Source organism: Schistocerca americana, chromosome 4 (genome assembly GCF_021461395.2).
Source record: "Schistocerca americana isolate TAMUIC-IGC-003095 chromosome 4, iqSchAmer2.1, whole genome shotgun sequence".
NCBI lineage: Eukaryota > Metazoa > Arthropoda > Insecta > Orthoptera > Acrididae > Schistocerca > Schistocerca americana.
This window is the reverse complement of record NC_060122.1, coordinates 780,708,725-780,724,082: the sequence shown is the minus strand read 5'-3', so window position 1 is coordinate 780,724,082 and position 15,358 is coordinate 780,708,725. Positions and strand designations below refer to the sequence as shown.

Genomic DNA, 15,358 nt, shown 5'->3' with positions numbered 1-15,358 from the left:
GAAATATAGGAAAGAGTCATGGGCATAGAGACACTGGGTATAAACTATCAAGTAAAATAAAGAACTTAAGTACAGTAATATATTATTAAATGTAAAATTTATTCTGAATATATTAGACAAAAAAGTAAATTTATTACTTAGTCCACAATTTAACTATTTAGCTAACATAAAGCTTACAGAACACACAATAAAATGCAGCAGTCATGAATTCTTTTCCTTTTTGATGCCACAGTTTTTGTTTGTTTTTGTTACAGTATATTGCACAGAATGCCTCCAGATTCCTGCATTTCTGTAATGCAAGCAACCCAGGAATATAAAAATCAGGACGCAGTAGAGCGAAAGAGCATTTAATGCCAGAATACTGTTTTACATGATAAATTACACAACTGAATATACAACAGCACGCACTGGTGTATACGTGTGAACGTATGCGTGCTAGTCTTTAAATATTCCTAGTTTTAGATTTGTACAATAAAAAAAGCCCCCTAACCCCCCCAAACAAACAAACAAACACACACACACACACACACACACACACACACACACACACACACACACACAGTTATGTCAAGTTTAACAGCGCATTTGGTTAAAGTCCAAAATGCCGCTGAAAATCTCACTCGGATCACTCACTTATATGTCCATCATATAGTACACATATTTCAAAACTAGTGACACTTTATAATGTATGTAAATATCCACATCACATACCACATTCACAACACACAGCAGTCAATGGAGTGCTATCAACAATCAGTTTTTTTTTATAAAAACTGGACTACATAAGTAATGAACCATTTCTTAACACACGGGGACGTATAGGCAGTCTGCTTCTCTTCTGTGATATATCGAACTGTTTCTTCTCACCTACAGAAAAAAAGAAGAGTACACATACATCATTGACATTGTGGAAGGTAAAACAAAAACCCAAAATAGCAATTTACAAATAAACATTGTTTTTGTTTTTGTTTCCCCAAATCAAGTATGAAATGACTACTCACTTGTGTATAAAATAGGTGACATCTGTACACCTTCAAAAGAAGTCCTTTTAGGGGTATCAAACAATATTGTCCCTATTCCCATTTATGATGATGGTGGTGGTGGTGGTGGTGGTGGTGGTGATGGTGGTGGTGGTGATCATGGTGGATGTGGGGCACTCTACCATTCCCTTTTCTGTTTGCTGATAAACAATTCAAACCAGGATAGAATTCAAGAGGAGGCAAATTGGTGGAAAACGTCTTGTTACTTGTGTCTTTATAAATGAAGAGGTTATCTTAAGACACACACAAATTGTCACATCCAGCACCACAGAAGTGCATGCTGCAATAAACCAATGTTTTACAGATGGAATACAGTAATAACAACTCCATATGGGTCAATGACCTGGTATAAGTCTTTCAACTGGATGCCACTAGGCGAGTTCTTTGTTCCTAACCTATCCTGGCAGTCTTACCACAGAATTAGGACCCACAGTTTAACAGGGAATCTGAATCATGGGGGGTTCCTGGTGAATCTTCAAATCACTGAGAGATGATGTCTATGTTAACAGTGAACAAACGTTTCCATAGATCGATCTGAATTTCAGTTTTCAAGCAAGTGCTTTATGATTAGACCATCAGACCTGACAAATATAGTAATCATATTTGTGTGTCTGATTGTCAATCTGTGCCTCCTATACAAACCATTTTTAAAGAAGAAAGGTCAATATTCACACCAAAAAATTAAAAATTTTCCCCTCTTCAAAACAAAATACTGTTCCCAATTGATCTTTTGTGATCTGTTCTGCAATTGGCGTACCAAATCACCAACCTTTTTTTTTTTTAAATTTCCTATTAGTATCACACCACTTACAAAATATGTGCTAATCACTTGGGAGCTATGGTGATACTGGAGGTAACAAACAGAAATTTAAAGAATTTTTTCATCTCTAATGAATTTTCGTTGTAAAAGTGTAAGGTATTTAAAAATTATGTTGCAATCAGTATGAACCAAATTTTAACTTTCCGAAGCTTACAACATAGGGAGTATATGACAAAATATTTAGCATTTGCCACAAACTTCTGCTGCAACATACTTCAGATGTATGGGGTGCGCGAGGGGAGGGGCAAACTGATTTATGAAATGTAAGAAAGCAAAATTTTAAGTCATGGATGAAGATTCATGAATAGCCCTTGCCTGCTGACTGACTGAGGGGGAACAGTAAGAATAGTTGACATTGGCAATGGAGGAAGGAGAAAAAGAACATTTCTAACATTTCAAATTTGCTATTTATGCAGTGATAAATTTACACATGAAAAAGAAACGAAACATATGAAAGAAATTACACACTGCAAGATACAGTTTCAGCTCAAAGCACAACCATCTGACACAGGATGTGGGGAGCAGGGGGCACAAGTGAGGCAACCTGTAGGATATGACAGCAGTGAGGGTGGTGTAGAACGACCAGCAGAAATGATGATGGCATAGTTGACAGAGGGGTTGGGAGGGAGGCTGTGGTGGGGGAGGAGGGGGTGGGGGAGATGCAATCAGGATAGACTGGTGCGCAAGTGCTGCAGGCAGCAAAATGTGTTATTGAAAATAGATGAAGCAGTGCATGAGGTCTCTCCAAAAAATTCTGGAACTTTGTCCATAAAATTTTTCTACACTTATCTTTTACTTATTGTGCATGGTCTCCTTCGAAACATTCTCCTCCACAGATGATACACCACTCCCACCACCATTTCCACTTCCGGAAGCAGTCTTGGTATACCGTTTGCTGGATCGTGTGGACCGCCGTCTGTGAATTTTCTTTTATCTTGTCTATCATTGCAAATCTCTGTCCTTTCAAGGGGTTTTCAACTTTGCAAATAAAAAAAGTCAGAAAGGGCCAGGTCTGGAGAGTAAAGAGGATGAGGCAGCACAGTGATTTCATTTTTTGTGCAATAGTCATGCACCAAGAGGAATGAATGACTCAAGAGCCATGGGACGAACTTGGCGACAACACGATGCATTCCAAGATTCTGTTCACAGATTTCATGATATGATCCAACTGAAATATTACATTGCTCTGCAATGTCGCGGATAGTCAGTCTTCAATTAGCCTGCACAATTTTGTTGATGTTCCTGACTTGAGCGTTGTCGGTAGATGTCGAAGGGCATCCCGAACGAGGGTCATCTTTAACTACCGTCCAACCATTCTTAAACCATGTGAACCATTTGTAACACCTGAACCATTCGTAACACCAAGTATGGCTTAAGCACCCATCACTGTAAACTTCCAGTGTCATTTTGTTTGTCTCTATTAAGGTAATCTTGAGTTTCAGCAAAATTTAATGCAGACGCTTTGCTCCTCTAGTTTTGCCATCTCTAAATTCCCGAACTGTGCGACACAACATTCTACTCAATACAGCAATGAACAATAACTAACAGGCATGCAACAGTGAAACTTCCAGCAGTTGCACATTAAACACGTGTGTACAGGGATGTGAACAGCATTTCACTCCAATGCACTACTGGTGCGAAATTACGAATGTTCCAGAAATTTTTGAACAGACCTCTTATTAATGTTTTAAGAAGATTAAAAATTATGAAGATATGTGTTAAGGCTTAGTAGCTATTTACAAATCCAAAGAGGTCAAATGGAGCCGTATGTGGCATACAGTTACAACAAGGTATTGTATGCATTCAAAGTACAGTGTAACCACAACATTTCTTGTCAAGCCTTGATGACATTTCTACAACAATCTAAAAGGCATCATCCAGCTCCAAAAGACTTCTCTGTTCCACAGTTTTGGGAAAAAGACTATCTGTTTACATTTTCTCTGACTGCAGCCCACTTACAAAAGACTTATTAAATACCTGTCCCAGGGGCATATCTTTTGTCTTCCCCAAAAGTTTGAGATTCAGACTACTGTATAAATTTGAAGATTGTGCTTTGAGATAAGGTGTAGGAAGTGATAAGGCAAACAGGAATTTGCATCTTAAATTTTTATGCTGCCTCTATTATGGCAAAAATTTTCAAAAACGACTCTATACCATTCACCAATAAAAGACATAGGTTAGAGACAGTAATCACAACACTTTTACACACAGGAAACTCACCATTACAATTCCCGTCAACTAAAGACAGGCTGTACACTGCCTTCCTCTTCTTCTTCTTCTTCTCATTTGATTTGTAGGAACTGGAAGCTGCTCTGGATCGTGTTACTCGCATACATTCTGTGCTTTCATCTGAGTCACTTGAAGCTCTCATTCTCTCAATCTCTTGTTGCTGCAACTCTTCTCGTCTCCTTAACACTTGTTCCATTGCTGGTGTTAAAGCAAATGGATATACTGACTCTTCTGATGGACTGCTACAGCGGCTGTAGAAATGAATTGTTAATGACAGCTAACTTTCTACCATAACCATAACGTTAACCAAAAAGTGAAAGTATCAACTCAGTTAACTGCACTGATCTCAAGTATCTATTAAACAGGTCAGTTCCTCTAAACCATCACTGAGAAACAAATGACAAAATTTGTATTTCCACATGCAGACTTCTGGAATTCCCTATGTTTTATGGCCAATGCTAATCTGAATCATATTTCTGTCCCCATCTATTTATATTTTACTATTTGCCAGAAGCTACTTCTGTTTCTAACAGCTTTATAACGTCTGTACATATTATCCTATAAAACTAAATTGTATGTCTCTAATCATTTCTTTGTGATGCAAATCAAATCAGAGTTTAATGTTACCATTTCACTAACATCCTTCATAAATACAGGATGCCCAAATCAACTGAATTTACAAAGTACTTCAGTAGCATTAACAGCCTCAGTCACAAAAATTAGACAGTATCAACTTTTCTGCTGTAATTACAGCTATTTTCTGTACTGCAACACAAATAAAAACATTACTAAGACGACTGTAGTAAAATATTCTAAATTTTGTGTTGGTAAAACTGGCATAAAAGGCTGTTTTAGATAAATAAAGTAAATACTGCATACTCATCCTCAATATTTAGCTTATTATCAATATGAGTGTTAAAAAAAATTCCTCATTCTCCCCCCCCCCCCCCCCCCCAATCCCCCCACCACCACCAAACAAGCAACTACACAAACAAATCATTTAATGGCAAAGTGTTAGCCAAATGGCTCTAAACACTATGGGACTTAACATCTGAGGTCATCAGTTCCCTAGTCTTAGAACTACTTAAACGTAACTAACCTAAGGACATCACACACATCCATGCCTGAGGCAGGATTCGAACCTGCGACCGTAGCAGCAGCGCAGTTCCGGACTGAAGCGTCTAGAACCGCTCGGCCACAGCGGCCAGCCAAAGTGTTAGCCCTTTAAAGTAAAGCATTCAACTTACCTATCACTTCGGTTTTTCCTAATCACTCCAGTTACTTGCGATGAAGTTCTTTCTTGCATTCTTGCCATTACCTCAAGCATAGCTGGTGTTGGAATACCTGGGTCTTCAGTCTTGATTGACACCTGCTGGTCAAATGGCTCAGGATGCCTAACTTTAGGAACTTCAAGTTTTGTCACATTGTTCATATTTTTGCGAGCTATCTGTGGTTTCTTCTCTGGATGTGAAGAAAGGATTTTCTCCCAGAAAAACTGATGAGATCGTAAAACAGGTGCTGCTGTTGAATTTCGGGTCATTCTGCAAGAAAAATATTTTTCTAGTCATTTTTTAATCAAACACAAAGTGTTACGGGAAATGACCATAAACGTATGAAAAATCAAATCAGACTGCAAATAAATTAAAGTACTAGCACCTAACAGTTAGACCTATAACAACAAAATCTGGCTCAAGCAGTGGCTAATGTCACTACTTTCACAAATGCAACATGACAGTTGTTTCAAAGATGAACAATCGGTCAAGGTTCTTAAATGCAAATTGAAAAAGAAATTAGGGAGGGAGGGGGGGGGGGGGGGGGGGGGGAGGGGAGAGAGAGAGAGAGAGAGAGAGAGAGAGAGAGAGGAAACTACTCATAAAATGAGGCATAAAAGGAGGATACAAAGATATCCGAAGATAGTATAAGAAACACAGGAGAATCATGTGGAAACACTAGTGTTACATGGATACTGGCACCATCAACCACACACATGTGGAAAAAGTAGTTTTACATGTATACTGGCATCATCAACCAGATACAAAATGTATGCTACAGAGCTCCCCCAGCATGCTGGCACTCACAATAATGTGTTTGGTACATTATAGTTTAAATGATGTCTATACACATTTATGTTACTTCTACAACAAAAATTATTTTTTTTTAAATAATGATGACAGGATTAAACAATCTACAGCAAAGTTTCACAACCACCTAAGCAGGTGGGTGCACGTGCACTGCTCACACGCACACACGCACGCGTGCGAGAGAGAGAGAGAGAGAGAGAATGATGATGAAACTGTACTATGGGACAATGTGATTAATAGCTACATTTTTTACTAGGACTGTACTGCTTAACAGATCATTTCATAATTACACGCTTCTAGCCTACAACCCAGGTAGCAAAGCCCCCATGCATAACTGCAGAGGTCCTCTGCACAAACACACACCTTACCACACAGTTAACTCCCAGAAGTGCATACAAACTAGTTCTATGAGCATATTGACCATGTTTCACAACAAATAATTCTATGATATTTCCATGACACTTTTCTACATTAAAGATGAACAGTGTTAAAAATATGCTGTAATATATAAAACTGACAAACACATAGACATAATGCTGGTTGCCCTCATGCTTGATAATGTTTTTAATGTTGAATTAACATAACTTTACGTAAAAACATATAAAGTATACTTAATATTTTGTTATCATCCCCATATCTTTGTGGGAAAAAAAGATTTCTAGATTTTAATAAATTAGGAAAAAGGAGGTCATTTAAACAATTTTTATTTATAGACTATCACCCACTCCCATTCAGTAAGTCTTATTTACAAAAATGGACAAAATCCTTTTCCTTTCCTCTAATTGTCCTGTGGTGCAGTGCATATTACCATAACATGTATTACCCTGTGTACTGCAGCAGGGAGGTGTCTCATGGTTATAAACAGTACTAGTGTGACTGACTACACCATGTAAAAGCTAGGACCTAATTGGCAAGCTCAAGCTAAAAGTGGCTTTCTAAGTAAACCGTCCAAAGGATACAAAAGTGCCAGTAAGTTGCATACTATGCATGCATAAGTGTTTCTGAGAGACACCGGTCAGGGATTGGCTAAATGATAGAAGACACTTGACCAAGTTGGCAGATAAAACAAGTGGGATGGAACCAATGTCAGCTTTACTTAGACAACACTTGTCAGAAAAACAAATTGCAAAACCAAGGAGGAGTTGTGTGAAATTAAACAAGGTAAAAATTTGGTGTGCATGTTTCCAAACCTGAAAGATAGTGTCTATTCCAATTTCATGACAGTTGCATAAGAGTAGTGCTAGTAGCTATACTGTAAGGAAGCAAATCGGGTGTGCTTTACATACACGCTGTAATGGTAGTGAGCATCAGTTACCTATAAGATTGGACATGGTGAGCTGAAATTAGTCAAGAATGCCTTTAAAGCAACAAAAATGCCATTAACATCTCACTGAGTTTGAACGAGGTCATGTAATAGGGCTACCAGACACTGGATGTTCCTTCTGCTTTTACTGCAGAGAAATTTGGCAGGAATGTAGCCACTGTACACGATTCCTGGCATTAGTAGTCACAACAATGTAAGGTCACAAGAAGACCGGGCTCCAGATGGCCATGTGGCACTACCGAGAGGAAAGACCTTGGCGTTCAGTGTATGGCTCTGGCGCACCATACTGCGTCAGCATCAGCAATCTGAGCAGCAGTTGGCACCACAGTGACACAACAAACTGTTACAAATCAGTTACTTCAAGGTCATCTCTGAGCCAGATGCCCTGTGGCATGCATTCCACTGATCCCAAACCACCACCATTTGCAACTTCTACTATGTTGTGCAAGAACTCACTGGACGCCAGGAGTTATGGTCTGAAGTGCAATTCTGTAAGACAGGAGGAACACACTCATGGTTATCCCCTTGCACCATGACTGCAAATTTGTACGTCAATCCTGTGATTTGACCTGTTGTGCTGCCATTCATTAACAGCATTGCAGAAGGTGTTTTCCAACATGGTAATTCTTGCCCACAAATTGCTGTTGTAAATCAACATGCTCTACAGAGTGTCGACATGTTGCCTTGTCCTGTTCAGTGAACAGATCTGCTTGTAATTGACGACACATATAGGACATTGTCAGACAACAACTTTAACGCCAATGCAACAAGCATTAGCCACCCACTTATTGACCAATCAAGTGCAATAGGCATGAGACTCCATCCCATAGACTGACATACAGCACCTGTACAACACAACGCAACGCATGCACATTTGCATACTTGCATTCAACATTCTAGTGGTTATACCAGTTATTAACGTACCAGCATTTCGAATTTTCAACAGCTTATCTCGCACTTACATTAACCTGTAATATTGCAATGTTAATCATTTAATATGTTACCTACACAAATGTATTCCTGAAATTTCAGTACTCTGCATTTTTAGTGTTGCAATTTTTTCCATCAGTGTGTTTCTGATTCACAAAGAACAGTTCAATTATGTGAAAGAAGTTTTATGGGAAATTAATAATGTAAGGCCAATTGATGGCTGGAGTCAGTACAGTTTTACATAGACAGCACTCCAGAGGAATTACACTAATTACACCGTTTGACAGATACCACCACAACAGGGCACTCCACGTGACGCAAGCACACCGAAGCAATGACAAAAAAGCTGCAAGAAGCCTGACTGAATCTTACACCAACTATTGACAGATGCGAAAGACCATCAACAAATCACATCTGTAATCCGAGAGTGCACATAAAAGAAGTTATATGGAGTTTCTGACAACTGTCAAACTGTAATGCAGATAACAGGAGATAGCACCAGTTATTCAAGAACAGATGTCCCAGTCTTTCACCCCAATCTCTCTTGCCAGGCAAACCTGTCTTGCAAGTTGAAATCGGACACCTCAGAGTTATGCCACAGACTTCTCAGCAATCCCCAAGCAACTGACTCTACTGCCAAGAATAATGTCACAGTATAGAACAGATATTTTGGGAAGGTAGAATAATACGTGGAAATTTCCTTAATGGTGTGCTTCTGGATGCACTGCTAAATTGTTTCCGTGTAAGGCACAATATTTTGAGAACCGACACATCCATCTTCTTCAGGAGCTGCAAGTCTTGGTGTTATGTGTACTTGTTGCCTGAACACCTACCACATTGAACTATTATTGGGCTTATTATTTTCCCTTGCCACTTCGTCTTCTATTTCTCTTTTTCTCACAGCATGCTTTATCCCATCTTACCAAGCAATCTTCAGTTTTCTTCTTCTTCTTCTTCTCCTCCTCCTCCTCCTCCTCTCCTAAGGACAGTATATCAAGATCTTCTTCAGCCATCTGTCATTTGCACTGTACGTCCATACCTTGTGATTTGCCGTTCTCTTTGTGATTCTTTCTTATGTCTGGGTAATTTCCCTGATCATTGTATTTCTTACATGGTCTCACTGAGATATTATGCACAATATTCTGGGAAAGACCACTTCTACAACTCTGAATTTGTTTTTATTTTTCCCATTCAGCCCCAGCATTCACATCCATAGGTCGTTACAGGCTCTACAATACTTCTATGGAACATCATCTTTACTTTCCAACTTACCTTAGAACACCATAACAAGAGGGTTTAGCTTCTGCATTGCTGCTCTTCTGTGGGCTATTCGTTGCTGTATTTACCAATTACTTGTTCCATCTCCTGAAAGGATGCTACCCAAATATTTAAATTTTTTTTACACCTCTTGATACGCTGGCCCACTAGTGGTGCGTTTCCTACTTTTTGTCCACTGCATAAGAATCCAGTCTCTTGAAAATTTTCTTTTAATCCTCACTTATTATATTATACCAATAATTTTCTTAGCATAAAGCAATGTAATCTTCTTCACTGGACACCACTACCCAACCATCTGCGAAGTACAAGGCATACAAATATGAATCCTTTTTTATTCAACTGTCTATTCCTGCTCATTTCCTACTCCACAGGTCTAAGACTTTCTGGATGTGTATTTTGAACTATGTGCGAGATAACCAGCATTCCTGTTTTTAATCCTTTTCTTACACAGCCTCACTGAGATATTCTGCGCAATCTTCTGAGACAGATTGTTTCTTTTATAATCCTGAAAGGCAGTAAAAAAATTTTATTCCCCACTTTGATTAACATGCTGTAAACTTCTACAGATTGCATATACTGCCAACACATCTTTTCGATCGCGTTCCCCTCAGAACTTTAAACTTTATTGAGCAGCACTGTGTCATAAGCCTTCTGGAAATCTATGAACACCAAATGCTTATTCAAATTCTTTTTCAGTCTCCTTGCTATTAGTTTAGAAAGTAAAAAGGTTGTCATTACATTCTTACTATCTCTGTTATGAATTTGACTTCTTCTTGTTGTGGTCTTCAGTCCTGAAACTGGTTTGATGCAGCTCTCAATGCTACTCTATCCTGTGCAAGCTTCTTCATCTCCCAGTATGTACTGCAACCTACATCATTCTGAATCTGCTTAGTGTATTCATCTCTTGGTCTCCCTCTACGATTTTTACTCTCCACGCTGCCCTCCAATGCTAAACTGGTGATCCCTTGATGCCTCAGAACATGTCCTACCAACTGATTCCTTCTTCTAGTCAAGTTGTGCCACAAACTCCTCTTCTCCCCAATTCTATTCAGCACCTCTTCATTAGTTATGTGATCTACCCATCTAATCTTCAGCATTCTTCTGTAGCACCACATTTCGAAAGCTTCTATTCTCTTCTTGTCCAAACTATTTACCGTCCATGTTTCACTTCCATACATGGCTACACTCCATACAAATACTTTCAGAAACGACTTCCTGACACTGAAATCTATACTCGATGTTAACAAATTCCTCTTCTTCAGAAACGCTTTCCTTGCCATTGCCAGTCTACATTTGATATCCTCTCTACTTTCATCAGTTATTTTGCTCCCCAAATAGCAAACCTCTTTTACTACTTCAAGTGTCTCATTTCCTAATCTAATTCTCTCAGTATCACCTGACTTAATTCGACTACATTCCATTATCCTCGTTTTGCTTTTGTTGATGTTCATCTTATATCCTCCATTCAAGACAGTGTCCATTCCATTCAACTGCTCTTCCAAGTCCTTTGCTGCTTCTGACAGAATTACAATGTCATCGGAGAACCTCAAAGTTTTTATTTCTTCTCCATGGATTTTAATACCTATTCTGAATTATTCTTTTGTTTCCTTTACTGCTTGCTCAATATACAGATTGAGTAACATCGGGGAGAGGCTACAACCTTGTCTCAGTCCCTTCCCAACCACACCACTGCTTCCCTTTCATGCCCCTCGACTCTTATAACTGCCATCTGCTTTCTGTACAAATTGTAAATAGCCTTTCGCTCCCTGTATTTGACACCAGCCACCTTCAGAATTTGAAAGAGAGTATTCCAGTCAACATTGTCAAAAGCTTTCTCTAAGTCTACAAATGCTAGAAACACAGGTTTGCCTTTCCTTAATCTTTCTTCTAAGATAAGGCGTAAGGTCAGCTTTGCCTCACGTGTTCCAACATTTCTACGGAATCCAAACTGATCTTCCCCAAGGTCGGCTTCTACCAGTTTTTCCATTCATCTGTAAAGAATTCGTGTTAGTATTTTGCAGCTGTGACTTATTAAACTGATATTCGGTAATTTTCACATCATCTGTCAAAACCTGCTTTCTTTGGGATTGGAATTATTATATTCTTCTTGAAGTCTGTGGGTATTTCGCCTGTCTCATACATCTTGCTCACCAGATGGTAGAGTTTTGTCATGACTGGCTCTCCCAAGGCCATCAGTAGTTCTAATGGAATGTTGTCTACTCCCGGGGCCTTGTTTCGACTCAGGTCTTTCAGCGCTCTGTCAAACTCTTCACGCAGTATCTTATCTCCCATTTCGTCTTCATCTACATCCTCTTCCATTTCCATAATATTGTCCTCAAGTACATCGCCCTTGTATAAACCCTCTATATACTCCTTCCACCTTTCTGCTTTCCCTTCTTTGCTTAGAACTGGGTTTCCATCTGAGCTCTTGATAATCATACATGTGGTTCTCCTTTCTCCAAAGGTCTCTTTAATTTTCCTGTAGGCAGTATCTATCTTACCCCTAGTGAGATAAGCCTCTACATCCTTACATTTGTCCTCTAGCCATCCCTGCTTAGCCATTTTGCACTTCCTGTTGATCTCATTTTTGAAACGTTTGTATTCCTTTTTGCCTGCTTCATTTACTTCATTTTTATATTTTCTCCTTTCATCAATTAAATTCAATGTTTCTTCTGTTACCCAAGGGTTTCTACTAGCCCTCGTCTTTTTACCTACTTGATCGTCTGCTGCCTTCACTACTTCATTCCTCAAAGCTACCCAATCTTCATCTACTGTATTTCTTTCCCCCATTCTTGTCAATTGTTCCCTTATGCTCTCCCTCAAACTCTCTACAACCACTGGTTTAGTCAGTTTATCAAGGTCCCATCTCCTTAATTTCCCACCTTTTTGCAATTTCTTCAGTTTTAATCTACAGTTCATAACCAATAGACTGTGGTCAGAGTCCACATCTGTCGGAAATGTCTTGCAATTTAAAACCTGGTTCCTAAATCTCTGTCTTACCATTATATAATCTATCTGATACCTTCTAGTATCTCCAGGATTCTTCCATGTCTACAACCTTCTCTTATGATTCTTGAACCAAGTGTTAGCTATGATTAATTTATGCTCTGTGCAAAATTCTACAAGGCGGCTTCCTCTTTCATTTCTTCCCCCCAATCCATATTCACCTACTATGTTTCCTTCTCTCCCTTTTCCTACTGACGAATTCCAGTCACCCATGACTATTAAATTTTCGTCTCCCTTCGATACCTGAATAATTTCTTTTATCTCGTCATACATTTCACCTATTTCTTCATCATCTGCAGAGCTAGTTGGCATATAAACTTGTACTACTGTAGTAGGCGTGGGCTTTGTGTCTATCTTGGCCACAATAATACGTTCACTACGCTGTTTGTAGTAGCTTACCCGCACTCCTATTTTTTTATTCATTATTAAACCTACTCCGGCATTACCCCTATTTGATTTTGTATTTATAACCCTGTATTCACCATACCGAAAGTCTTGTTCCTCCTGCCACCGAACTTCACTAATTCCCACTATATCTAACTTTAATCTGTCCATTTCCCTTTTTAAATTTTCTAACCTACCTGCCCGATTAAGGGATCCGACATTCCACACTCAGATCCATAGAACGCCAGTTTTCTTTCTCCTGATAACAATGTCCTCCTGAGTAGTCCCCGCCCAGAGATCCGAATGGGGGACTATTTTACCTCCAGAATATTTTACCCAAGAGGATGCCATCATCATTTAACCATATAGTAAAGCTGCATGCCCTTGGGAAAAATTACGGCTGTAGTTTCCCCTTGCTTTCAGCCGTTCGCAGTACCACAACACCAAGGCCGTTTTGGTTAGTGTTACAAGGCCAGATCAATCAATCATTCAGACTGTTGCCCCTGCAACTACTGAAAAGGCTGCTGCCCCTCTTCAGGAACCACACATTTGTCTGGCCTCTCAACAGATACCCATCCATTGTGGTTGCACCTACAGTACAGCCATCTGTATCGCTGAGGCACGCAACCCTCCCCAGCAACGGCAAGGTCCATGGTTCATGGGGAGGGGGGGATTTGATTTAGATACACCAAATTCCACTCCTTGGGCACATCTTCCCCCTTTAATATGCATGCCTTAAACAACTTACTCAAACATTTCCATGACACATTCAGACCACATTTCATTAATTCTATTTACATGTTTCCTGGTTGGGAAATTCTTTCAACTTCTGCTGTAGTACTGAGTCTGTATTTCCCACAGATAATTTATTCTTGCAGTCCAGTTCTATATCCCCATACCCAAATTTCTCTTTTCAGTTTGCTGTATCGAAATTATTTTTCCCATTATCTCCCCTTAAAACTCTTCACTGTTTTCCACGCTTCTAGTACCTTTGAACCCCCCCCCCCAATCATCCATATATCTGATATTCTGTAAAATGCACATTCTCTAGATGTTTTCCAGCTCTGGTAGGTGTGATGTCTGGCAAGATCTTAATAAGCTGAGTGCCATACCCAGGACAGCATATTGAAGTTTTGACTGTGGATATGGTGATCACATTATAGTCTAAAAAGGAAAAAGTGTGTAACAAGTGTTTTGTCATAAGGCTGCAAAACCCCTGAAGAAATGTCATCTTCCTTGGGCAATTAGGCAATCCATGACAAATACAGCGAGCCTGTAACACAAATTCCATCACTACTTCCTGGATGAAATTGTTCCACAAGTGATAACCATTCCCAATCACCATGCAGAGGTTTGACGTGCTTGTCCAGCTACTTACCATTAAATCAGGAAATCTACAAAGGTTCAACTACAGAGGTCACATACAAATACCCTACATGAGTGACAGTTATGTAATGGTGTCTGGAAATACACACATCAAAAAAAAAATTTTGCATTACCCGATTTCCCAGAACTCCTGAAGATAGATGTTGACTGTGGATACTGTATCACAGAGACAGTCCCTTTGTTCAGAAATGTCACTAAACCCTCCCAAAGATGTAAACAACCATGCATGAGCAGCGCCTATTAGACGGAAGGGGTCAAACAGCCGATCAGCTCCAGTCATTCCACCAGGAAGGAGGTATACGGCTCGTGTTGTCTGTATCTCAACCACACCTAGACGGTCAATACCGCAGTTCACGTCCAGATTGTTACTTTGTGACAGGAAGGGCTCTCAACAAGGGAAGTGTCCAGGCATCTTGGACTGAACCAAAGCGATGTTGTTCGAACACAGAGGAGATACAGAGAGACAGGAACTGTCAATGACATGCCTCACTCAGGCCGCCCAAGGGCTACTACTGCAGTGGATGACCACTACCTACGGATTATGGCTCAGAGGAACCCTGAAAGCAATGCCACCATGTTGAATGATGTTTTTCATGCAGCCACAGGACGTCATATTACGAGTAAAACTGTGCGCAATAGGCTGCATGCTGCCCAACTTCACTCCCGGTGTCCATGGTGAGGTCCATCTTTGTAACCACGACACAACAACATGCCGAATAGACCACTCAGGATTGGCATCACGTTCTCTTCACTGATGAGAGTCACATATGCCTTTAACCAAACAATCATCGGAGACGTGTTCGGAGGCAACCCGGTCAGACTGAATGCCTTAGACACACCATCCAGCACGTGCAGCATGGTGGAGGTTCCCTGTTGTTTT

The 15,358-nt window shown here is 39.8% G+C and overlaps 1 protein-coding gene across 1 annotated transcript in view; it reads right to left on the bottom strand.

Moving 5' to 3' along the window:
- Positions 1 to 328: 328 nt before the first annotated feature.
- Positions 329 to 15,358, bottom strand: part of LOC124612457 (serine/threonine-protein kinase VRK1-like) — a 90,953-nt gene continuing 75,923 nt past the window's right edge. The window contains exons 10-12 of the mRNA XM_047140685.1: positions 5,337 to 5,630; positions 4,081 to 4,340; positions 329 to 867 (exon numbers count right to left, since the gene is read on the bottom strand). Of these exons, the coding sequence (XP_046996641.1) occupies positions 779 to 867; positions 4,081 to 4,340; positions 5,337 to 5,630 (643 nt within the window). The 3' untranslated portion in view covers positions 329 to 778. The remainder of the gene's footprint in view (positions 868 to 4,080; positions 4,341 to 5,336; positions 5,631 to 15,358) is intronic.